We start from the raw sequence: 27,141 nt of genomic DNA, 5'->3' as shown, positions 1-27,141 counted from the left end.
TGGGACCCTGTCACAGTACAGAGCTGCCAGCAATGCCGTCTCTATAACAAACACTAAATATTATTCATATCTAAACCTGAACATAGATAGGCAGTAATTTCTAACCAGTGTTTGGCCCAGCACAAGGCCTGGGTGGTAGACTTTCAATAAATGTAGAATTAAGTTTATTCACACTATGTAGAGTTACGGAAGGCAAGAATCAGACCTTAGACTTTCGTGCTCAATCTTGAAGACAATGTTTTTCAACCCTTTCAACCGATTATCTCTCAAAACCTAAAATCTCATCCACCATCCCACTCTGTTTTACCGGGGAGATGTGTTTCTCAATCAAAGAAATATAAGGTAGTGTGTTTTCTACGTGTTGTCAGTTAGCTAATTAGAGCAGGATGCTGGCGATGCCAAAATCTGTAGCCCCACCCCTTATATGGCACTTGAGGGGAGCGAGTATAAAGCAGTAGTTAAGACCAAAGATTTTGGCCTTGGGGCTGCAGTTACCTCTCCTTTTCAAGACCTTGGGGTCAATGTTTAACCTCTCTGGGCCTCATCCAAGAAATGGAAATACTAGTAATACTCCATATGGTTGTTGCAAGGATGAAATCTCTGTAGAAACTGCCGAGGAATGCCTAGCACAACCAAGAGCTTGTCAAACTTGTCACGCTTTACTGTCTGTAGCGTGCATTAGGCAAACGATAGTTTTGTTTATTTCATCTTCCAAATATAAGAATACATTGCAGCTCGACATTTTGACACCAGCCCCTAAAGCTTTCCCACCACCACCCCCGCTGCGACAAAGCACTACGCTCCTTACGACAGCGTACGACGCCTAGCCTGACAGGAACACCTCTTACGGTAGAACGCGCAGGCCAATCGCGCTGCTCCCGGGCGAAAACGTAACTGCGCCTGTGCATGCGCAGGGCGGGGAGACCTTGGCTAAGCGGCGGAGGCGCCCAGCGGAGGTGAAAGCGTTGGCGGAAAGGAAAATACGGCGGAAAAATGCAGAGCTGGAGTCGTGTGTACTGCTCCTTGGCCAAGGTGAGGGCCGAGTAGATGGGGTCGTGCTGAGCCAGAGGCACGGAAGGTCCCGTTCAGTGGGTCCGGTACGCGGCCTAAGCCTGTTGGCCTGGCGGAGCCCAGGCGCCTGGCCCGCACCACCCCTGGCCCCGGCTCAGCCCGGCCGTAGGCTCCGAGGTAGCAGCTCATGCTGCGGCGGCAGCAGGCGAGGGACGGGCCTGGGCCCAGGCTGTGGCGAGTCCTTTCAGGTTGTGTGACGGCCGGCGGTCACACATGCCACACCCCCAAGCCTGGGCCGAGGGCCATCCCGGTCACACAGAGGCCTCTACCTTGGAGGAAGTGTAAGCCACTCACGTCCCGTGTAGTTTGGCTCTTCATACAATCTGCCTTTTTCTCATCCTAATTCTGACCCCTGAGTGGCCTCATTTTATGCAGTGGGCAGGTAACCTTGGGGTCACTTCTTGAATGGTTCAGACCCAGTCAGCTCCAACAAAAAACCCTCGGAATTCTCCTAAGGTCTTGTCAGTGTTGGCAGCTTTCAGCTGGTGTTCATTGCCGTCTCTCAGGTCTTCCTGGATAATTAAATCTTTAATTGCAGCAGGTTATCAGAACAACTTTCCTTTTTAACCTGCCTACCAGCCACAGCCAAACTGTGTGTATGTGGCACCGTGGCCGGGTACTATATTGGTTGAGACCTCAAAAATAATATAGCGATCAAACCCCTTTGTTTCAGAGATGAGGAACCTACGTTCCCAAAAGTTAATGTAACGTTCTGTAAGTCATGCTTTTAGGGAGCGGCGGAGGTGGGACTAAAACTCTAAGATTGACAATCGGCTGCTCTTTGGGTTTGCTGTCCTGACCTCAAGTGTTAAGAGTTGCCTTGGAATAGTTTTGTCACTGCCGCCCATTTGCCCACTGTGATAGGAGCAGGGGCTGTTTGCTTTCTTTCTTTCTGCCTCATTGCCCTTAGGAAATGGTTGCCATCCATATATAGAGATTAGGGAGATGATGATGCATTTTATCAAACTGTAGTAGCTCCAGAACGTAAGTACATTACTTGGTGCATTTTCCTAAGTTACCTTGTCTAATTTGCTGTTCCTAGTTGATGGCTCAGGAACATCTTCATAGATGGTTCTAAGTAAATATGGACTATATATACATGCTAGCTTAGAGTTAGGAAACAAAAATTACAGGTAAAAGTATTATCATGTATAGATTATTCAAGTATTTAAGTTAGAACTTTCAGAGCCTTATTTATTTATTTATTTTGAGACGGAGTCTCACTCTGACGTACAGGCTGGAGTGCAATGGCGCGATCTCAGTTCACTGCATCCTCCACCTCCCGGTTTCAAGCGATTCTCCTGCCTCGGCCTCCCGAGTAGCTGGGATTACAGGCGCCCGCCACTACACCTGGCAAATTTTCTTGTATTTTTAGTAGAGATGGGGCTTCACCATGTTGGCCATGCTGGTCTGGAACTCCTGACCTCAGGTGATCCGCCCACTTCAGCCTCCCAAAGTGTTGAGATTACAGGCGTGAGCCACCACGGCCGGCTCAGAGCTTTATGACATTAAAATGATCCCTGGCACTAATAATTAGCCATGTTTTCTGAAGATTGAATAAAAATACCATTGAATACATTTTTAAAATTAAGTATGAGATGGTTTGTTGACTGTTCATAATAAAAAGATGGGTGTGGCAAGCTGAGACTGAAAAGTATAGATGATTAGTTATCGTCAAAGAGGGGAAATTGATCTGTAACTTCTGTGTGGCAATGGAAGATACACTAATAATCCTTGCTTGATACATTTGCCAAAAATTGTTCTGTTTTCATCAGCCTTAAGTAGTTCTATGTTTTGAATTCATATCTTACATAATAGGAACATTTTCTTTTTCTAGAGGGGCCATTTCAATAGAATATCTCATGGCCTACAGGGACTTTCTGCAGTGCCTCTGAGAACTTACGCAGATCAGCCGAGTAAGTACTTAAGTAAAATATTTTTTTCATCACATTAGTTGACAGTTCGTTTCTGTTTCAATGTAAAAGCAAGTGAATATTGGAATAACTTATGTTAAGTGTCTTATAGTTCATTTGTTTATGTATTTATTCATTTGTGTGCTGAACTAGTGTGTTCCAGGCGGTGAACAAGGTAAAACCCTGCTCTTGTGAAACTTGTAATTTGGTGATAAAAGACAAACAATATATAAGTAATGGATAAATATTTTGGGAAGTAACTGACAATTAAAGGAGGTGATAGGGAGGAAGAGAGATAATTTTAGATCCAGTGTCAGGAAAGGCCTTTCTGAGGAGATGATATCTGGGCAGGGTCCTGAGTGAAGTGAGGGATTGAGGTTACTTCAGGCAGAGGGAAACAACACTGAGAAAGGTCTGAGGTGGAACTTAGCTTGTGAAGTTTAAGGAATAGCAAGAAGGCTGGTGTGGCTGGAACAGAAACCCATAGAATGTAAAATCAGAGAGGTAGGCAGGAGACAGATCATGGAGTGCCTTATAAGCCAGGCCTAGTAGTTTGGATCATACTCCAAGTATGGGAAACAAAGGTTTTGAGCAGGGCAGCAATTTCATATGTTTACATTTAAAAAGTTAATTTTGTCCATTGAGTGAGGTTGTATTGGTTATTTTAACACTGTTTAGAATGATGAGATGACTTTCTTGACATCCTGAATGAAAGTCTTCATGGGTTTATCAAAAGCATGTTTTAAAGATTAGCAGGATGTACCTTAAAAGGAAGCTATGGATCATGGAATTTTCTCCTGTATACTTTTTTTATATTTTTGAAGTTCCTGTAAAGGATATGTGTGTGTTTTTTTTTTAATTATTTAAAACAGAAAATTAATAGGATTATATTGAAGTATTTTGACCTGTCAGTACCAAGGATATTGATTATTTGAAATGAACTGTTTTGACATTTACTGAATTCACCTATATGGATTATAAGTAAAATCGAATGTCTTAAAGCTTCAATTATAGAAATCATTGTCTGGGGGAACTGTGACTGTCAGTCTCCCTGCATTCTGTGAAGTAATTTAATCCTGTATCCTCAACTGTTATCCAGCCATTATCATTTTGGATATTTTATTTCTAGAGGAAGGGGGAGGATTCTAGTCACCCATGACCAACAGTGAGTGAGTGATTTATCCTAGCTTTAAACAGGTCAAGAAATCCTTTTTAAAAAAAAGCTAGTATGATGATGAGGGGAAAAGTTGGACCTCTTATACACTTTGTCTCTTGTTAAATGGGAATCTCATTTTCTCAACTCACATAACAGGAGAGATGTTAGATTTTCATTTCTAAAGGATGTTTTTCATAGCTAACTCTATACCTTTAGAATCAGTCAACAAAGATTATTCAGTGCCTTCTATTTACCAGGCAGGATTTTAGTGGAATGAGGATGAGCGTTCCACGATCAGTTTGGGGATCCCTTGACATTTAGTAAATCATGAATCACTTAGTACCCATGTATGTAAAGTGTGTAAAAGCTTTGAGTGGATGCAGTAACAAGCATTTTACACACATGCTTGTATTTGTCTGAGGTATGTGCTTACTGTCTTTTCCTCAGGAATGCAAACTTCATCAGGGCAGGAACTGTGTGTGACTCTTTTGTTTAGTACCTAAAGTGATACAGTAGGTAATCAGTACATATTTATTGAATGAATGAACCCTGGGCCAGGTCTTTTTAGTTACTGCTCTATGGCAAAGCATCTGGTATGGTGTCTTGTACAAAGTAAGTATCCAGCTACAACAATAATAATATTAACTGATGCACTAAGGGCTTAACTCTGTCTTGGGCACAGACTTAATCCTCATGGCCTTTCTACTACCTATGTGCTGCTGTTCTCCCCATTTTATAGATGGAAGAGTTAGGTTTTTCAACTAGGAAATGACAGAGCTGGGAGAATCCTTTTGACTTCAGAGCCTGCACTGTTAATGTTTTATTCAGTTTTCTTCTTTACATGAGTATTGATTGACTCTCCTGAGAAGTTCAAATCGTATTATGATACAGTCTCGGTTACAACATCTGAGAGATGTCTGAATAGCCTCATGAACCAGGTTCATCAGAATTTGCAAAGTTGTGTGTGTTGCTGTTGATGTGACCTTTTATTTCATGACAGCACTTAATCAAACTTGTAGCACTTATATCACTCATGTTCACTCATTCATTCATTCTTTTATTATTTCGACAGATACTAATATCTACTATGTGTTAGTCACTGGGCTAACTACTGGAATATAGCAGTGAGCAAGACGGACAAGACCCAGCTTTTATAGAGCTTACAATTTAGTTGGGGGAGACAAACATCCAACACATAATTGTGACAGGGGTCCACAGACTAAGCATAGGGAGTAATGACATCTATATATATATGGATTGGGAATGATCACATAATTCTTTCCTAAGGAATTATGTTGATAGCTGAAAAGGTTGAGAGTAACTCTGGTTACAGGTTGGACCTTTTACTGTAATTTTTTTTCTTTTCCTATTTAGACTATAAGAACTAGGGCTATGTCATTTATGTATACACACACACGACACAGCATGTGCAGGCACACCCCTCCAAGAGCTTAAAGTAGTGTTTGTAATGTGAAATGCATGCTGTTAGTGTTTATTTCTAGGTAGATGGAACAGATCGTACATAGACCAGCATAATTCTATGCATGTAGGCTAAGAGTAGTAATTCACTGTTACTGAGGCTTAAACTGCATGGTATTGGTGAGTAAACAGAACGTGGTAGGAGATGAGGCTGGAGAAATAGTTACTGAAGGAATTTGGATGTTGTACTTAGGAACATGGGCTTTATCTAACAAGAGATTGGGGAACTAGTAAAGCATAACAACAAAGAGAATAACATCTGATTTGGGTTTTAGCTCTGCGGTAGCACTGGGTAGACTAAAATGGAGGATGTGAATGAGACTAGAGGCTGCCGGACTGAAGTTTGGAGGTGGATCTGAGAAGGGGAGTAACACTGAGTGACCAGTATGCACCTGGCACCTTCTTAGGATCTTAACATGCGTACTCTCTGATCCTCACAACCATAGGCTGCAGGTGTCATCCTTACTATTATCCCCATGTTATATCAAAGCCCAGAGAGATTGAGTAATTGGCCCAAGAACTTAGCCAGGGTAGAGTTTGGAACCCAGGTTTGTTTTACTTCAGATCATTTCTTTCTTTACTGTATTTCTTCTTTAGGGACCAGGAGGTTATGACCAGAAAGTGGAGTGTTGATTTCAGAGGCTGAACAGTTTTGGGTGATAACAAGTATAGAGTGTTCACTATGGGAGGAGGTTACTGAAAAAGACTGGAGAATAAGGCCATTGACAATGTAAAAACAACTTCCCTTACCCCTCAACAAAATGTCAGCAAATAAACCTTACCAAGTAGCTCTTATATTCAGTACATTTGGTAATTAATGATTATTGCTGTATGACATCTCTTTTCCTGTTTAATTTTTCTTTTTAAAAATCTGGGTTTGTGTTTTTTTTTTTTTTCCTAAGACGAAGTCTCGCTCTTGTCTCCTAGACTGGAGTGCAATGGCACAATCTTGGCTCACTATAACCTCCGCCTCCCAGGTTCAAGCAATTCTCCTGCCTCAGCCTCCCGAGTAGCTGGGATTACAGGCGCCTGCCACCATGCCCGGCTAATTTTTGTATTTTTAGTAGAGACGGGGTTTCGCTATGTTGGCCAGGCTGGTCTTGAAGTCCTGACCTCAGGTGATCTGCCCACCTCGGCCTCCCGAAGTGCTGGTATTACAGGCGTGAGCTGCCGTGCCCAGCCAAAAATCTGGTTTTATCTTCATTTTGACATGTGCCTCTTTTTCCTCACTGTATTGTAAGGTTATTGAAGGTACTGATGAGTCATAAATATTTGATTTTGTTCTGATAGTAAAGCATATTCTTGTCATTTTAGTTGAAGTTCTTGATTGTCCAGGAGATTATGGGATCATCTGAGTGTTTTGGCAGGCGATAGAACATAATGGTATGTAGGAGCATACATGTCAGAATCTAGAGGACCTTGTTTGAATCCTGGCTAGATTACTTACTAGTTGTGTAGCCTTATGCAAGTTATTTAGTTGTTTTCAACCTTTTCTTCCTCTGTTAATGGTAGTAATAACTATGTCATAGAAATGTAATGAGGCTTACATAAGACAGTACACGTGACTGACTCACTAACTGGCACATTGTAAACTACCCAAGTGTTAGGTATTGTAGACTGACTTTTTTTTTTGAAACAGGGTCTTGCTCTGTCATGCAAGCTGGGGTGCAATGGTGCGATCTTGGTTCACTGCAACTTCTGCCTCGCAGGTTCAGGAGATTCTCATGCGTCAGCCTCCTGAGTAGCTGGGACTACAGGCTTGCACCACTATGCCCAGCTAATTTTTGTATTTTTAGTAGAGATAGGGTTTCACCATGTTGGCCTGCCTTGTCTTGAAGTCCTGACCTCAAGTGATCCACCCACATTGGCCTCTCAGAAAAATCAATTGAAAAATCAATACCCATTGAAAATCAATTCCCATTTCCCATTGAAAAATTAATACCCAAAACAATGCTTAGAAATCTGCTGCGCTAATCACTGCAGCTGGGATTACACAGACTGACTTCTTGAGATACATCTTATAATTATATTGATGATTAAAATTGATTTGTAACACAACACCTTTATTTCAGTGGTAGCCTGGATAACGTGGTGCCTTATTTTCCTTATAATAATCTAATATGTAACACTTGGAGAATTTGTAGAGTACTTTTCTTGCCTTTTTTCTTTGAGTTAATTTTAATAACATTAATTGCCTTGTTTAAGTCAGTCACCTCTTATTGTACTCCAGTATTTTTAAAGTATCAACCTGATACTTTAAACCTGATAGGAGCACACATTTCAGAATCCAAAGGACCATGTTTGAATCAGCTAATACTTCACTGACACTTAAAACACAGATTGCTATTCAGCTGTCATTTGCCATTTTTCCATCAGGCTTGCCTTAAATAAATGTATTTCATTTAACTACTTTTCTGTGTCCTTTTTTTTTTTTTTCTGAGATAGAGTTTCACTCTTGTTACCCAGGCTGGAGTAGTGCAGTGACACGGTTTCGGTTCACTGCAACATCCACCTCCCGGGTTCAAGTGATTCTCCTGCCTCAGCCTCCCGAGTAGCTGATTACAGGCTCTCACAACCACGCCTGGCTAATATTTTGTATTTTTGGTAGAGATGGGGTTTCGCCATGGGAGGCTGGTCTCAAACTCCTGACCTCAGGTGACCACCTGCCTCGGCCTTCCAAAGTGCTGGGATTACAGGCATGAGCTACCACGCCCGGCCTGTATTCTGCTTTTTTAACTTTATGTATGAGACTTAACCTGTGAAATTCTTCTTGACAAGGAGAGGGTGAATCAGAATCGTATGTTGTCAGCTTTCATTTGTATGCATCCTTTGGTACAGGTGAGGGTTAGATTATTTTTCTGACATTTTATTATGAAAACTTACAAACATTTAGAAAATTGTAAAAATTTTACATTGAACACCCATAATTTTCTTCCATTAACATTTTCTGTGTTTACAGTACCACATATGTGCTCATCCATTTATCCATCAGTCCATCTTATTTTTTGATACATTTCAAAGTAAATTGCAGACGTGTGTATACTTCCCCTAAATACTGGTTTGTTTTTGAAAGTTTGTTCCTGGCTTATACTCTCCTGTATTCTCACTTGACAGATCTTTACATAAAGAGTCTGCTTTTTTCTCATTTTTGTGCATCTTAGCACTTTAGTGGTATTGTGATGGAATATTACATCTAGTATCTATAGTGAGAGAGGAACTCTTGAATTTTTGGTGTTTTCTGAAGTTTAAAAAAAAAAGAAAACCCCTAAGATTACGTAGTGAATAGGGAAATGAAACCCAAGGGTTTTGGCTCTTATCTTTTATCTCTTGTTTACTTCTCCTGACCTTACTAAAACAGTTCTTTTCCAAACCAAATTTATTTTTCATTTTAGTACCATAGACCTACTATAAGAATTGTTACATATCAGTGATTAAAGATACATGCTCAAAAATACATATACTCAAAATTTAAAATATTTAATTCAGTTTTATTGTCATTAAAAGGGTTTTTGGAGAATCATAGCAATGATATGTTATAAATATATATGCTCATGTAAGAATGAGAAAAGAATATAAAATATGGCAAAAATTGAATTTTATAAAAACTTTCCTAGAGGAAAGATTGGGAGGTCCTATAAACAGTTTTCTCTGGGTTGTATGGCAATGTGGATGGGTTTTTTTTTTTTTTTTTTTGATTTAGTGTATTTAAATTTATTCAGTAAACTTGTATTTTTAATCAGAAAAGGTTAAAAATTCAGCAAAGAAACCTGTTTTGTAGCTTGTATTTGTATTACTCTGAAATTAAAAATTAGAACCCATTTGAGGGATGTTGTGTAGATTATCACTTGGTTCAAGATTTGAAAATAAAAATACATTTTATTAGATACTTAACTCTGAACCTAAATCTGAACCACACAGGGTGGCTAAAAAGCACAGATGGATCAGTAAAAATTGAAGCAATTTTTCGTGTATTGAAATGACTGTACATATTTTTTCATGTATTATCTCAGTTATCTTCTGCTATAACCAAAGAGAATCTAGTACTTTCATTTATTCAGCAGGAGGGATTCTTAGATTTTTGTGGATAATTGGTCTGAATAACTTAGTTATCCACCAACACAGAGGTTCTGTGGTTCTGTTCAGGCCAGGAAAGGTTTTTGAACGATATTACTCTAGGGATGTGTGTTTTTGGGGAGAGGGGGTGATACAAATTAGAATAGTATTCTTTGTAGGTCAGAATATACCTACTATGTGTAGAATACTTACTATGTGTGCTAGAGGTACTACGCTAAATTATTACATACATTATTTTATTCTATGAAGTAGATTTTTTTGTGGTCTTTCTTTTGCCAGGTATGGAAACAAAGATGAGGCAGGTTAAATTACTCACCTAAGGTCACTTAGGTAGTGATTATAAAGCTTAATTATTGCTCTCTGGGATTTTAGCTTATGATGGTTAAAACTGAGGAATAGAATAGTATTGAATAATGGAAAGACTACTGGAAGTAGAGTCAAAAAGCTTAGTTTGTCTCTGCAGTTAACTTGCCAGTTAACCTTAGACAAGTTAATTGACCTCTCTGAACTTCTTGTTTCTTCTGTGAAATGTCTTATTTATGACATCTTTATCTTCCTCATAGGAAATTCTGAGATTCAAACATGATGATATATGTGAATATGTGTTATAAATTGCTAAATGCTAGACGAGTTGTGGTTGTCAGGACAGTGGAAGGGGAAGAAAAGGGAGACTGTTTCCTAACTCTTAAAAGTCATTGTTACTTTATTTGAAGTTGGATTGAGAAGAATGGGAGTAATTGAACTTATTTGCACATTAGTATTACAATTGTTACACTCCTAAGGATACTGATCAAAATTAATTTTCAATTTTTTATCTTTATTTGAAAAATAGCCACAATAGTTAATTGAATATTCTGGTTAGCCTATTATCTTAAAGTATATAAAAAATATCAATATGCAAGTTCAAAACATATTTGTTAAATATTACGTGGAAGCTGTTTTTTCCCTCATATTTCAGAAGTTAAGGACCTGAAAAAGGTAATAGGTCTTAAATTTATTGGAAATATTAAAGCATTATATAAAATTATCTTATTTAATTCTAACATCAATCATTGAAGGCAGTGTTTTCATCCCCATATTACAGAAAGGTTAAGTCATTTGGTCAAGTTTACACAACTAATCATTGGCAGTGCTGAGATTTAAAGCCCAGAATGTCAGATTCCGAAGCTCAGGCTCTTTGCTTCATACATACTTGTCTTCCAGTATCACTAAATTCTTGTCAGTTATTAAATCAATAGAATTTAGGAAGGTCAGTGGATACAATGTTAGTATTATAGAACTCAGTTGTGTTTCTGTATGTTATAATGAATAGAAAATAATAGAAAATGAAATTTAAGATAACAGAAAATGAAATTTGAATATTTATGCCATTTTTCAGTAGCATCAAAGAGCATCAAGTAGTAGTAATAAAATAGTGCAGAAAATATGTAGAAAATGCTGATTTGTACTCTTAAGAGATTTAAGTATCAGGTTGTTTGCTCTTCCAAAGACCTCTTTTTGGTAACTATTAAGCAATTTACTATTTTATATCAATTTGCTTTTATTGTAGTTGATGCTGATGTAACAGTTATAGGTTCTGGTCCTGGAGGATATGTTGCCGCTATTAAAGCTGCCCAGTTAGGCTTCAAGGTAAGGTTTGAATTCCAACTAAGTATTGATTTATTTTAATTTGGGAAGGGTTGATCATATGTATAAAGTACTTTGCGGGCAAAAACATGGTAAATACTTTCTTAACTGTATAAATAACTTGTAAGCCTGAGACTAATAAAGATTAGGTTTATTTGGTTATAGTATTCTCTTGGAATGGAAAGTGAAATCTATTAGTTTTCTTCTCTTCCCAGTACTTTTCATTTTGACTTCTAATCACACTTTGGAAGATACAGTGATGGAACTAAAAGCGTGTATTTGGTAATGTTAAGCACACAAAAATATCTTTTAGAATAATTCACTTTTGGGTTAGCCCAAAAGAGTTTATTGTTATTCAAATGGTAAATTATAAAGGACTATATATTTTAGTCTCTTTGAAAACACAGCTCAAATAGCTTGTTTTGTAGACAAATTAAGACATATATTTGGAATTTTAGTGATCTGAAACATTGGGGTTATGTGCAGTTAAATAATATTTTCTTTGGTTGTAGACAGTCTGCGTTGAGAAAAATGAAACACTTGGTGGAACGTGCTTGAATGTTGGTTGTATTCCTTCTAAGGTGAGCATATGTTTTGTACAGTGCAGAGATTGTTTTTGGCTAGCAACCAACTAGAAGGATGGATTGAGACTAGATTAGACAAATACACTTGTTAAAAAACAATCCAAGTTGTGGCACATTTCACACAGAGAAAAAAAAGAATGATAAAAAACACACTTCTCTTTTGTAAAACTTAAAGAGTGCTGTCACAAGTCTGCCGCTCATTCCTGAAATAGCTTCCTTGTCTCAGAATGCCTAGCTTTCGACTCAGACAGACTCTGATGTTCTCATTTTTTCTCTTTATCTTTCCTTCACCAATGTAACAGATAATAGATAGTAAGTAAATTGTTCTTTTAGGTCCTTTATGTATGTAAACATGACTGCCTTTTTCACCTGCCACCCTGAAGTGTGTACTTATGCCTTTACTTTTAAAGAAAGTAAAAGTCTTTTTATTCTTGTTTGTTGAATGTTTTTCACATCATTATTGTCTGTCTTTGATTAATAAGAGAAACTGAATTGGTGTAGTCCCATATACTATTCCATGTAGAGAATGCCATGTCTTTTTTTAACTTCTTTTTAAATTTTTATTGTAAAGTGACAGATTACAATTGTATATATTTATGGCGTACAAAGTGGTGTTATGATTTATGACTATAATGTGGAATAATTTAGTCAAGCTAATTAACATATTCATTACCTACCATTTTTGTGGTGAGAACATTTGAAAGAGAATATCGGCCAGGCGCGGTGGCTCACCCCTGTAATCCCAGCACTTTGGGAACCTGAGGTCGGGAGTTCAAAACCAGCCTGACCAACATGGAGAAACCCCATCTCTACTAAAAATACAAAATTAGCCAGGTGTGGTGGCGCTTGCCTGTAGTCCGAGGGAGAATTGCTTGAGCCCGGGAGGCGGAGGTTGTGGTGAGCCAAGATTGCACTATTGCACTCCAGCTTGGGCAAAAAGAGCGAAACTCTGTCTCAAAAAATAAAAAGAAAGAGACTATCATTTCATAAGTGCCTTTTGATTATTTGAAGTCTATGTATGAATATTTGATAATTTAATCTTTTTAATTTCCTTTAGGCTTTATTGAACAACTCTCATTATTACCATATGGCCCATGGAAAAGATTTTGCATCTAGAGGAATTGAAAGTAAGTATAGTTTTCATACTTAATGACATAACCAGACTGCTTGACTTGGCTCTTAAGTCTAAAGACTTAAGTGTGTCTAATGTATGTATAATAGATGTTTAGTGAAGGAAAAGTAAAATAAAGAATCTCAAAAATATGGAGAGATTTACTTAAAAAGGAAGGCCTAAATCCAGATTTCTCCCAGCCAAGTATAACCAAGCCTAACTTTGCAAATCCATATTTCTACCATTATATCTTCTGTTCCTTTGCCAACTTTTTCCTGAGGTTTGCCTTTATGTGTTTTTGAAGAGTCAGTTTTCATTTCCTGAAACTTGGAGATCACTGAGAAGGCTGGATTCCTGAGTACTATGGGGAGACAGAGGATGGAAGGAAGGCCCACTTAAGCTTTTGGTAGTAGAAAAATTAGAGAGAAAGATTGAGGCATAGCGGAAAAGGAAAAGGACATTTCATAACGTATCTTGTCTCCTGATATACTTTTTGAGCTGTTTTAATCTTTTGTCTCCAATTATTGTTGTTGGTAGGTACTTCCAGAAAGGTAGTCTCTTCTGGGCAGGACCTAGTCATAACCTTGGGTTGTTACTTTTCCTTCATTTGTTTCTTTACAGAGGTAGGTTTGAGGGGCTACTTACAGGCAATCCATTGGGTATAGAGATGATGTGTACGCACTAAAGCATATAGAATATCATACTAGATGAAAAATGGAATGATGTAAAGAAAGAAGAGCTAGGAGTAGTCAGGAGACCTGCATTGTAGGCAAGGCTTTCACATCCTAGCTCTGTGACCTTGGGTAAATCAGAAATCTCTCAGAATCTCTTTTTCCTTATCTCTAAGATATGTGTTGGTTGTTATATGAGGTACTTTCTAAGATACCCTTCATACCTCTAAAGTTTAATTGAGTTGAGCATTTTTATCAAATACTGTTGCTTCAGAGTTCTCTTCTGAGTTGAATGAGTGATTAAAACCTAGGTGATTAAACTTTGTCAGCTATAATTATAAGTTATTACGTTTTGAAACTTTAATACTGGCTTTTATGAGCATTAGGTTGAAATTTTCCAGTTGGTGAGTGAAAAACACTGCACAGTGCTTCAAGAATTTAGCTAAGGACTAAAGATTAATTTAACAAATTACAGTGTCCGAAGTTCGCTTGAATTTAGACAAGATGATGGAGCAGAAGAGTACTGCAGTAAAAGCTTTAACAGGTGGAATTGCCCACTTATTCAAACAGAATAAGGTCAGTGTTTAATATTCAGATTTCTGCTTTACTTTGAATACACATTAAACTTTGCATTATGGAGTGATGATATTTGAACTTGGTTACAGGGGAATATTTATTTAATTTAAAAGAGCTTGCTAACCTGAAATAGATTTCCCTGACATATATCACATGTTTTGTTGCACCATGGTGTAGCATTACTGAGTAAGGAAGCATTTTGTTTTAGATAAATTATTTACAGAGTAATTTTTCCTTCGAATGATTCATCAAACAAATTACTTTAAACTTTGTGAATTTATAAACATTTTTTCATAAAGGTTGTTCATGTCAATGGATATGGAAAGATAACTGGCAAAAATCAAGTCACTGCTACGAAAGTTGATGGCGGCACTCAGGTTGTTGATACAAAGAACATTCTTATAGCTACGGGTTCAGAAGTTACTCCTTTTCCTGGAATCACGGTATTTATGCTTCGTAATTTACAACCATTACAACTTTTCTTTAGAAATACGTTTTATAAATTATTTTTGCTATTTGTGAACTTTGAGAGATTTCTGACTGAAATACTATATTTTGATGGTCATTCAGCTTTGGGAAGTTAACCTGTCTTTATTCTGCAGTGATTTTGACCAGCTATAGAACACTTTATATTAAGATATGTTTGAGTACAGTATGAAGTTAAAATTGACCATTGCGTTTGGAATATTGGAGGATAAAATTTAAAGTCAGCATTTTTAATGAGATTTGATGAAATTAGGTATATAGATACCTCAAAACAAATAAATGACTTAGTATTTTTAGTGATTCTGCTGAGATCACAGTTTATAAATACATTTATCTCTTCATATCCTTCGTGGATTGGTTCTAGGACCCCCTCTTGGATACCAAAACCCACAGATGCTCAAGTGCCTTACATAAAATGACATAGTATTTGCATATAATCTGCATACTTCCTCCTGTATACTTTAAGTCATCTCTAGGTTACTTATAATACCTAATACACTGTAAATGCTATGCAAGTAGTTCTTATACCGTATTGTTTAGGGAATAATGACCAAAAAACCCATCTTTACATGTTTGGTACAGATGCAACCATCAATTTTTTTTCTGAATATTTTCAATGCATGGTTGGTTAAATCTGCAAATTCAGAACCCATGGATATGGAGGGTCGACTGTACTAGGTTTTTTCAGATTATTTTGATTATATCTTTTGTTTTTCTTACAGATTGATGAAGATACAATAGTGTCATCTACAGGTGCTTTATCTTTAAAAAAAGTTCCAGAAAAGATGGTTGTTATTGGTGCAGGAGTAATAGGTGTAGAATTGGTAAGTGTTGTCTTTCTGCCTCTTATTACCTCCTTGGAGTTGGAAGGGACTTAAAGGTCACCTTTTTGATTCTTTGTATAACATTATAGGCTGATCAGCATTGAGTTTTGCTTGAACACTTCTAGTAATAAAGAGTTTACTTTTGTTTTTTTCAAGACAGCCTATTTATTTACTCATTTAGAATGTTCTTCTTTATTTTAGTCTGTTTCCTTGTACCTTCCACCCTCCTATTTCCTAGAACTGGTCTAATTCTTTTTTAATGTGACAGCCATTCAGATATTTGAGGACAGCTTTTATCCTAAGCAAATTGCATTCCAGATAAAGATTATTCTCTTTACCATGACATACATGATTTGGCTCTTCCCTTCTCTATCCTCATCTTGAGGCCTCTTAGGTTTTAGAAATGTCAAACTACTTGCATTTCTCTGAACACCATGTTATTTTAGACCTTCTGTCTGCCTTGTTCTCCCTTCTTGTCCATTTGGCAGCTTTCCACACAATTCCAATGACCTCTCTCCATTTTAGAGCCACTGTGCCTTGTAATCACCAGGAATTGCTCTACTTCTGAAATAATACATTCAGATATTTTATTATCTAACCATGACCTCCTTTCCTCTTTTACTCAGTTATTCCTAGTGTACTTTGTACCCTTTTTTAGGTTTTTTAGTCCATAGGTCTACTTTCTTGCGATCTGCCCTTTCTAGTCTTAACTGCGTTCCTGATCAGCTTAGATGCCATAGTCCATCACTTTAACCACCCTCTTACAGGTGTCCTTGAGTTGCTTGCCTCACTGTGCTGTCATATCTGCTTGACAAAACTCTAGTTCTGGTTGAATGCAGCAGTCTGCCCTTTTTATGCTATTTCCAGGCTATTGACTGCACCTGGAGAAAAACACCCCCTACGCATTGGTACTTGTATTAATTCTTGGCACAGACCTCAACAAGAACCTCAGCCTTGCTGACAGTTTATTATTTCCTAAGACGGTACACCGCCCTGGTCTCTGCAATGGCCATTTTCATTTTCTGCTCTTCTCAAATCTCTGCTTGTATACTGTCTTCTCTGCCTGTGGATGACCTTGTCTTTTAAATATTACATAAAAGAGAAATCATCAGATGAGAACTCCCTCAAGCTGATGTCCTAAATTTGAAAATGCTTTTACCTGTTGTTACACCTATCCTTTTGATTATCTGTCCTCTTACTATGGAAATGCCATTTTCCCTGAGACTAATCCCTTTACTTATGCTTGGTAGCGCATCATCTGCCTTTTCAGAGACTTGTTTTGTGATTTTTATTCTTGTATTTTTCAGTCTTCCTTCTCATTTACAATTTCATGTGCTGCTATGTGTGCACCTGTGTACCATACACATGCTCAGATGCATTTGCAGTCATTAACACAGATTTGTGTGCACATAAATACTCCTTCTCTTGGTCCCGTGTCCTTCTTGAGTTACCAATTTTGTTCACACTTTTCCTTCAAAACCCAACTTCTCAAAAGAGTTGTCCATGCTTTATTTCATCAACTTCCACTCACTCCTCAGTCTATGGCTTGTACCAATAAATTGCTCTTGGGGCATGAATCCATTTGTTGCTCAGTCTGGTGAAATAATTTCTTCACTGCTTTATTTGGCAGTAATTAGCATTGCTGATTTTCTTGCCTTTGAAACTCTTTCCCTAACTTCTGCGATTTCATAGTCTTCCATTTTTACATCTGCTCTTTGGGCTGAATTCTCTGTATTATGCAAGTCCCCTTTCTTAGGCTTCCCTTTAATTGTTAGTATTTTTCTTTTTTTCTTTCTTTTTTTTTTGAGTCCAGGTCTTGCTCTGTCACCCAGGCTGGAGTGCAGTGGCACGATCTCGGCTCACTACAACTTCCGCCTCCCAAGTTCAAGCGATTCTCCTGCCTCAGCCTCCCTAGTAGCTGGGACTACAGGCACCCACCACCATGCCAGGCTAATTTTTGTACTTTTAGTAGAGACAGGGTTTCCCCATATTGGCCAAGCTGGTCTCAAACTCCTGACCTTGTGATCTGCCCGCCTCGGCCTCCTACTAAAGTGCTAGGATTACAGGTGTGAACCACCGTGCCTGGCCAATTGTTAATATTGCTCTAGATTCTATCTCAGGGTTCTGTCCTGGATCTTTTTTTGCCTTTCTACAGAATATTCTCTTCACTCTCACCTCAGTTGCCTAAGGACTACAGATGTCTGCAGCCTGATCCTTTCTCTTTGCCTCTAGACTTTTATATCTGAATGTCTACTTGTGAGTCTCACAAGCACTCTGTTTATTCACTAAATGTATAACTTAACCTTTCTTTCCCCATCCTACTCCCACTCCCCACCTCAAACAAACAAAACCAAACCTAATTCTCTTCTGGCATTTCCCACCTCAGTGAGTGGTACTGCTGTCTATATAAAGTCCTAAGCAAGAAGTTTGGGACTTATACATGATTTTTCCTGTGCCCTCCCCCCGTATCACTCAGTCACTGGATACACACACACACACACACACACACACACACACACACACACACACACACACACACACGGAGTATATTTACTTCTCTTTATTCGTCTGCCTAGATAGACTAGTTCAGGCCAGTGTCATGTCTTGCGCTAGGTCTTCCTGGCTTCTTTCATCTTTTTCTAATTCTCCTCGTTGTGGCTGGAGTGATTTTTTTGTCACACAGATTTAACCATGTTCCTTCTCTGCTTAACACCCTTCAATGGCTTACTATTACTATTAGGATAAATTCAAACTCTTTGCTGTTTAAAGACCAGCATGATGTGGTACCAGCTTATATCTCTAGCCTTTTTTCTAGCTCCCCCTGCTCTCAAAACTGTGTACTAGTATATTGAAATATTAGTTCCTGAACAAGCCAAGTTCCTTGGTCTTATCTTTAGACCTTCCTCTGTTAGGAACATTTCTTCCCACTACCAGTCCTTGCACTCTTGTGAGCCCCTCCCTGACTACCCTAAATGTCTTTAGGTATTCTTGTCGAGTGTTCCATTGCACTGCATACTTCTGTTTCTTACAGTATTTATCTTACTTTCTTGATATTACAGGTTAAACGTCCCAAATCTGAAAATCAAAAATCCAAAATATGAAACTTTCTGACTGTCAACATGACACTCAAAGGAAGTGCTCACTGGAACATTTCAGGTTCAAACTTTCAAATTGGGGATGCTCAACTGAGCAAGTATATAATGCAGATATTCCAATAACTGGAAAAATATCCAGAATTTGAAACACTGTGGTCCCAAGCATTTTGGATAAGAGATATACAACCTGTACTTGTTCTCTTCTCTCTCTTTCATTGAAACATAAACTCCATGAGGGCAGAGATCATAGCTGTTTGATTCACTGTCTTTAGCATGTAGCACAGTAGCTGATATATGTAATAAGTACTTACATATTAGCTTTTATTATTGTTGCCCATTTTTGATAGGATAAATACCTTTCAAAAATCAGCTTAGGCTGGGCATGGTGGCTCATGCCTGTAATCCCACACTTTGGGAGGCTGGGGCAGGCAGATTGCTTAAGCCCAGGAGTTTGAGACCAGCCTGGGCAACAATGTGAGACCTTATCTGTACAAAAAATATAAAAAATGAGCTGGGCACAGTGGTGTGTGCCTGTAGTCCCAGCTGCTCAGGAGGCTGAGATGGGAGAATCACTTGAACCTGGGAGTTTGAGGCTGTAGTGAGCTGGGATCATGCCACTGCACTCCATCCTGGGCAAAAGAGCAAGACCCTGTCTCAAAAAAAACCCCCAAAAACAAAAATCAGCTTTTGAGTTACGTTTTTAGTGAAGAATTCTTTCTTCTAAGAAAGCTCAAGTCTTTCATTGTTTGAGTCCTTAGTATAATGTATCTACATTTCCATAGTACCCACTAGTAATTGCATTTATTTGCCCATGGCTGACTTTCCTGTAAGACCAAAGCTCCTTGAAGGCAGGACTGAATTTTTAATTCCTATTTAAATCTCCATTGGTTTTCTTAATGTTTAGTACTTAGGTCTCATGGATAACAGGTCTGTTATTTTGTCATCAACCTTTGGATCCTGTCCAGTCCGTCAAGAAAACTTGTAATCTGGCCGGGCGCAGTGGCTCACGCCTGTAATCCCAGCACTTTGGGAGGCCGAGGCGGGCTGATCACGAGGTCAGGAGATCGAGAACATCCCGGCTAACACGGTGAAACCCCATCTCTACTAAAAATACAAAAAATTAGCCGGGTGTGGTGGCGGGAGCCTGTAGTCTCAGCTACTCGGGAGGCTGAGGCAGGAGAATGGCATGAACCCGAGAGGTGGAGCTTGCAGTGAGCCAAGATCATGCCACTGCACTCCAGCCTGGGGAACAAAGCAAGATTCCGTCTCAAAAAGAAAAAGAAAACTTGTAATCTAAACATGTTCAGGGTTGTAGAGAGTACTTCTTTTGATATGCGTAGTGTACTTCTTATAATGTAATCCTTTAAAATCAGTTTAGTTGTTTTTATAAAGCAGACATTGAGCTTATGTTCAGATAAAAACCACATTTTTTTGCATTTGGAATTCTGATTTGCTAAACCTAAGTGACTTTGAACCTTTATTCTTGCTTTCATTTAATCTTGTTCACTCGCACTCATTATTCCAATCTATATCTTAGTCTTGATTCTGTCATTCTTGTACTTAACTGCTTTTACTTTTCATAGTTCATAAATTTTGGAAGTACGACAATTAAAGCATGCAGTCCCATCATCTGGTCTGATCTTGGTTAAGCAAACTTCCGTTGTCATTCACGTCATTAGTACACATTTTTGACCAGGATGAAATATTGAAAGCCATCTGACAGTACAGTCTTTCATCAGTTATAAACAACTTTGATGTTTATTCGTCTTCATTTCTCCATTGAATCTACAAGGATATCATGAGATTTTCTTAAACTTTTTTTTTAACACCTTGCTGATACCAAAATATACTACATTAACCAGTCCAGAAACCCTTCAGAAAGTAAGTGGTTTACGTGACCTCTTTGGAACACTTGTGGTAGTGTCTAATGATTGTGAAACCAGCTGATTAATAATGTCTTCTAGTGTTTAGCAGAATCTCTTCTTTTCCATTTTTGAAATTTTAGGCATATTTGCCTGTCTGCCACCTTTTGGCAGTTCCCTTGTGCTAAGTTCCCAGAGTTCACTGAGAGTGCCTGTATTGTCAAACTCTAATTGGGTTGATGGGGGAATTAACTATTTTTTTTTTTTTTTGAGACAGAGTCTCGCTCTGTAGCCCAGGCTGGAATACAGTGGCATATGATCTCAGCTCACTACAACCTCCACCTCCCAGGTCCCAGTTCAAGCAATTCTCCTGCCTCAGCCTCCTGAGAAGCTGGGATTACAGGCATGCGCCACCACCCAGCTAATTTTTCTTTGTATTTTTAGTAGAGACGGGCTTTCACCATGTTGGCCAGGCTGGTCTTGAACTCCTGACCTCATGATCCGCCTGCCTCGGCCTCCCAAAGTGCTGGGATTACAGGCGTGAGCCACCATGCCCAGCATGGAATTAACTCTTTAAAAATGACCAGTTGTTCTTAATCTTGGGCTTTGCCTCTTGGTTAACAATATTTCTTCTGTTCATTCTGCTTTGTTCTCATAGTTGGGTAAAACAAGAAAAAAAGGGATAACATTTACTTTCTTTTATTGGTCATTATAATAATATCTCCAAGCAATAATTCTATTCATCTCAGCAGTTTTGCTTTAGGTTTTGTATAAGCCTTGAGTCTTTTGACACAATGATTTAGATATCTGTGACTGTATTGAATTAGTTTTTACATGTCTTTTTAAAAACTTAAACTTATTAGAGAATTTACTGTGTAGTCATAATATCTGTTTATTTTCTCATAAAGATTATTCACATGACTGTATTTTTATTTTTTATATTTTGCCTTTCTTCTTCCATTCCAGTTTAGTGTAGTATTAAAGAACAAATGTTTTGGAATTGAACAGATTTAAATTTGAATTTCAACTCTGCCTCTTACTGACTTATGTTCTTGTTAAGTTAATGAGCCACTCTGAACCAGTTGGTTTGTTATCAAAAAGGGGATAAAAATAACTAACTTACAGGACTATTGCTGGGATTTAATACATTTAAAACACTTAATGCAGTGACTGGCATTTAGTAAGCTCTAAATAAGTGGTAGATGCTGTTGCGTTTTCCTGTCTGTATTTTAAAATCAGTTTTCCTAAAGAGTAGGGCATTTGTCTATGCTCATCACTCCCTACTTTGAATTAGACTCCAAGATGATGTTTCTTATCATTTCCACACTCCCATTATTTCCCCTCTGTTTACTCCTATCCCAGTTTCCAAGAATGGTCCTTTTTTTTTTGTTTGCTTTTTAAACAGCTTTATTGAGATATAATTCACATACCAGTTCACCCATTTAAAATGTACAATTCAAAGGTTTTTAGTATATTCATAGAGTTGTACAACTGTTACCACTGTCTAACTCTAGAACATTTTCATCACCCTAAAAGAAACTTGGTACCCATTAGCAGTCATTCTCCATTTCTCCCTTTGCTCAGCCCCTGGAAACCACTAATTCTACTGTGTCTATGAATTTGCCTATTCTGGACATTTCATATAAATGGAATCATACAATACGTATTATTTTGTGTCTGCTCTCTTTACATAGCATAATGTTCTTATGGTTCATCCAAGTTGTAGCATGTATCTATACTTCATTTCTTTTTATGGCTAAATATCTCATTCTCTGGATATGGCACATTTTGTTTATCCATTCATCGGGGTGGACATTTGGGTTGTTTCTACTTTCCGACTATTATGAATGACACTGCTATGTCTATTTGTGTACAAGTTTTTGTGTGGGTATCTGTTTTCATTTCTCTTGGGTATATAACTAGATGTGTAATTGTTGGGTCATATGGTAATTATTTTAACTTCAAGGAACACCGTTACACTGTTTTCCATACAATCCCACCAGCAATGTAAATTTCCGTTTGCTCCACTTTTCCACTGGTACTTGGTATTGTCATTTTTAAAAAAAAATTGAGCTGTTCTAATGGTTGTGTAGTAGTAACTCATTGTGGGTTTTTTTTTCCTATTTCTATTTTTTAAATTGCTACATAATAGATGTACTTTTTTCAAGGTACATGTGATAATTTGATACATTCATATAATTAAATCAGGGTAATTAGGCTATCCATCACCTCAAACTCTTTTTTTATGCTAGGAACACTGAATTATTTTCTTCTAGCTATTTTGAAATGTATAATTGATTGTTACCTATAGTCAACCCTGCATTAACACCAGCTCTTATTTCTTCTAATTGTATATTTGCACTGATTAATCAACCTTTTTTCATTCCTCTTCTCCCTCTAGCCTTCCCAGCCTCTGGTAACCATCATTCTGCTATCTCCATGAGTTTTTGTTTTTTTTTTAACTCCCACATACTAGAACATGCGATATTTGTCTTTCTATGCCTAGCTTATTTCGCTGAACATATTGTCCTCTGGTTCCGTCTGTTTTGTTGCAAATGACAGAATTTCATTCTTTTTTTTATGGCAGAATAATATTCCATTGTATATGTGTACTACATTTTCTTTATTTGTCTGCTGATGGACACTTGAGTTAATTCTATATCTTGGCTATTGTGAATAGTGCTGCAGTAAACATGGAGCGCAGATATTTCTTCAATATGTTGATTTCCTTTCTTTTGGGTATATACCCAGTAGTGGAATTGCTGGCTCATATTGTAGTTTTATTTTTAGTTTTTTGAGGAACCTTCATACTGTTTTCTGTAGTGGCTTTACTAACTTACTTCCCACTAACAGTGTATGAGGGTTCTCCTTTCTCCACTCCTTGTCAGCATTGCCATCTTTTTGATAAACGCCATTTTAACTGGGGTGAGATGATAGCTCATTGTTATTTGATTTGTATTTCTTGATTAATAATGTTGAACATTTTTTCATACATGTGTTGGCCATTTGAATGTCATCTTTTGAGAAATGTCTATTCAGATCTGGTGCTCATTTTAAAACCGGATTTTTTTTTGAGCTCCTTATATATTCTGATTATTAATCCTTTGTCAGATGGATAGTTTGCAAATATTTTCTTCCATTCTGTGGGTTGTCTCTTTGTGAATTGTTTCCTTGGCTGTGCAAAAGGTTTTTAACTTAATGTAATCCCATTTGTCTGTTTTTTCTTTATTGCCTATACTTTTGAGGTCTTACACAATAAGTCTTTGCCCAGACCAGTGTTCTGGAGCATTTCTCCAATGTTTTCTTCTAGTAATTCTATAGTTTCAGATTTTAGATTTAAGTCTTTAATCCATTTTGATTTGGCTTTTGTATATGGTAAGAGATAGGGGTCTAGTTTCATTCTTCTGCATACGGTTATCCAGTTTTCCTAGCATCATTTATCGATGAGACTGCCTTTTCCTCATTGTGTTTGTGGTTACCTTTGTTGAAAATGAGTTAGCGGAAAATGTGTGGATTTATATTTGGGTTTTTTATTCTGTTCCATTGGTCTATGTGTCTTTTTATGCCAGTACTATGCTATGCTATTTTGGTTACTACAGCATTTTAGTAAATTTTGAAGCTGGGTAATATGATTCTTCCAGGTTTTTTTGTTGTTGTTGTTCAGGATTACTTTGGCAGTTGAAGACTGTCATTGGTAGTTTGATAGGGATTGCATTGAATCTGTAAATTACTTTGGGTAGTATTGTCATTTTAACGATATTAATTTTTCCAGTCCATGAATATGAACTATTTTTTGTGTCCTCTTCAATTTGTTTTATCAGTGCTTTTTAGTTTTTTATGTATAAATCTTTTACATCTTTGGCTAAATTGATTCTCAGGTGTTTTATATTCTCTGTAGCTATTGCAAATGGGATTGCTTTTTTTTTTCTTTTTTAGATTGTCCACTATTGGGGTATATAAATGCTACTGATTTTTGTATGTTGATTTTGTATCCTGCAACTTTACTAAATTAGTTTGTAAGTTTAATAGTTTCTTGGTGGAGTCTTTAGGTTTTTCTAAATATAAGATCATATAGTCTGCACAAAATATTAATTTGACTTCTTCCTTTCCAATTTGAGTGCCCTTTGTTTCTTTCTCCTCTGTAATTGCTGAGGCCAGGACTTCCAGTATTATGTTGAGAAATATGGTGAAAAATGAGCATTCTTATATTGTTCCAGATCTTAGAGGAAAGGCTTTCAATTTTTCCCCGTTCAGTATGATGTTGGCCAGGAGTTTGTCTTACTATTTTGAGGTGTGTCCCTTCTATATCCAATTTTTTGAGGGTTTTTATCATAAATGGATGTTGAATTTTTATTAAAGGCTTTTTCAGCATCTGTTGAAATGATCACATGGTTTTTGTTCTTGGTTCTGTTAATGTCACAAATTATGTTTATTGGTTTATGTATGTTGAATCATCCTTGCATCTCTGGGATGAATCCTGCTTGACCATGGTGAATGATCTTTTTAATGTGTTGTTGAATTCAGTTCATTGTAGTTTTAACTTAGATTTCTCTAATGACTTACAGGGTTGAGCATTTTTTAATGTACTTATTTGCCATCTCTGTATCTTCCCTCTTCAGACATTTGTCCATTTTTTATTGAATTTTTCTTGCTGAGTTTGGAGAATTCTTTATATATTCTGGATATAAATCCCTTATCAGATAGAAGTTTTGTAATTGGCCGGGCGCGGTGGCTCAAGCCTGTAATCCCAGCACTTTGGGAGGCCGAGACGGGCGGATCACGAGGTCAGGAGATCGAGACCATCCTGGCTAACACGGTGAAACCCCGTCTCTACTAAAAATACAAAAAACTAGCCGGGCAAGGTGGCGGGCACCTGTAGTCCCAGCTACTCGGGAGGCTGAGGCAGGAGAATGGCGTGAACCTGGGAGGCGGAGCTTGCAGTGAGCTGAGATCTGGCCACCGTACTCCAGCCTGGGTGACAGAGCAAGACTCCGTCTCAAAAAAAAAAAAAAAAAAAAAAAAAGAAGTTTTGTAATTTTTTTCCCCAGTCTGTGGCTTCTGTTTTTGTGTTCTCAATGTTATCGAAGACTTTCTAATTTTGATGAGGTCTAATTTATCATTTTTCTTTTATGGATTGTGCTTTTGGTGTTACATCAAAGAAATTTTTGCCTAACTCAAGGTCAATTCTAGGATTTCCTTTCCTAGGTGTTCTTCTAGAAGTTTCATAGTATTGGGTTTTACATTTAGGTCCATGATCCATTTTGAGTTAACTTTTATATATACATAGTGTTAGATTTTTAGTGTCACTGTATTGCCTCTAGTTAACTCAGTCTTCATACCAGAAATTCATGAGATTTTTTAAATGAATGCTCACACCTAATTTAGGAAAGGTAAACTTGTATAGTTCGTTTGAATTACCAGATGATTTTAGTATACATTCTTGCAAAGGATATGTTCATGGTTTTTCATATTTAATGCTGTGAAATTATGTTCATCTTGCCAGTTATGTATTGTTTAATATATAATTGTTTAGAAGTTATGCTAATTTTCAAAATGTTAAAGTAAGCTAGCATTCAGTTTAAATTATAATTTGAATGAAAAAGTAAACATTTGTCCTTTGTTGAGAAAAGAAAATAGGAAGCCAGTTTAATATTCTGCAAACATCAGTGATTAGTAGCCTACTTCCTTTTCCTCAAGACCTTTGCACTTGCTGTTTCCCTCTGCCTAGAACAACACTTTTTCCCCAGTTAACTGGATAGTTCATTGCCTCATTCTTTCAAGTTTTGTGCAAATGTCACTCCCAGTGAGGCTTTCCCCAACCGTACTATTCAAAATTGTAATCCCGGTAATCAGTAGTCCCAGTTCTACTTCCTGTTTTATTTTTCTTGTAGCACTTTATTCTCTTTTATGAACTTTACATATTTGTCTATGTTCCCTGCCAGAATATAAGATCCCTGGGAACAGAGATTTTTGCTTTGTTCACTAATGTATGCCTAGAAGCTAAAATATTGCCTAGCATGTAGTAGATGTTCAACAGATATTGAATGAATAAGTTAATAAATGTATGAAGTTATACAAATTTAACACAGGGTTAATTTTAAACCTCAGAGCTTCTCATAGGAACATACTAGTGAAAGAAGAAAATATTTTACAATAAATTATTAAGATGATTTCGTAAACATTTGCTATAGAAACTTCTATGATTATTGGGGTTTTTTATTTGCAGGGTTCAGTTTGGCAAAGACTTGGTGCAGATGTGACAGCAGTTGAATTTTTAGGTCATGTAGGTGGAGTTGGAATTGATATGGAGATATCTAAAAACTTTCAACGCATCCTTCAAAAACAGGGGTTTAAATTTAAATTGAATACAAAGGTTACTGGTGCTACCAAGAAGTCAGATGGAAAAATTGATGTTTCGTAAGTATACATCATTTGTTTTTGATGTAGCATCCCTGTCTGTTTCTTTAAGCAAAACACTCAAGTTTCAAAATCAGTTTAGCAAATACAGGTTTTTTTCTAACCTAAGGTCATTTTATTACTTAATATCACTCAGTTGCTTATCAAATTATTGCATTAGCACATTGAAATTTATGATTAGGTTAATGCTAGAAAG

At 37.4% G+C, this 27,141-nt stretch overlaps 1 protein-coding gene across 2 annotated transcripts in view; it reads left to right on the top strand.

Annotated features, from left to right (window-relative positions):
• Nucleotides 1-851: 851 nt before the first annotated feature.
• Nucleotides 852-27,141, top strand: part of DLD (dihydrolipoamide dehydrogenase) — a 42,991-nt gene continuing 16,701 nt past the window's right edge. The window contains exons 1-9 of one of the 2 annotated variants that reach the window (XR_004057853.1): nucleotides 852-1,032; nucleotides 2,909-2,987; nucleotides 11,243-11,322; nucleotides 11,832-11,900; nucleotides 12,961-13,030; nucleotides 14,161-14,261; nucleotides 14,561-14,704; nucleotides 15,470-15,571; nucleotides 26,755-26,945. Coding sequence is in view for 1 of the 2 variants with exons in the window: in XM_010382436.2 (XP_010380738.1) it covers nucleotides 994-1,032; nucleotides 2,909-2,987; nucleotides 11,243-11,322; nucleotides 11,832-11,900; nucleotides 12,961-13,030; nucleotides 14,161-14,261; nucleotides 14,561-14,704; nucleotides 15,470-15,571; nucleotides 26,755-26,945 (875 nt within the window). In the remaining variant the exon portion in view is untranslated. The remainder of the gene's footprint in view (nucleotides 1,033-2,908; nucleotides 2,988-11,242; nucleotides 11,323-11,831; nucleotides 11,901-12,960; nucleotides 13,031-14,160; nucleotides 14,262-14,560; nucleotides 14,705-15,469; nucleotides 15,572-26,754; nucleotides 26,946-27,141) is intronic. The other variant, XM_010382436.2, reaches the window with a different exon arrangement.

This window comes from Rhinopithecus roxellana, chromosome 6 (assembly GCF_007565055.1).
Source record: "Rhinopithecus roxellana isolate Shanxi Qingling chromosome 6, ASM756505v1, whole genome shotgun sequence".
NCBI classification, from domain to species: Eukaryota; Metazoa; Chordata; class Mammalia; order Primates; family Cercopithecidae; genus Rhinopithecus; species Rhinopithecus roxellana.
Note: the sequence above shows the minus strand (reverse complement) of the source record. Positions and strands in the feature narration are given on the sequence as shown.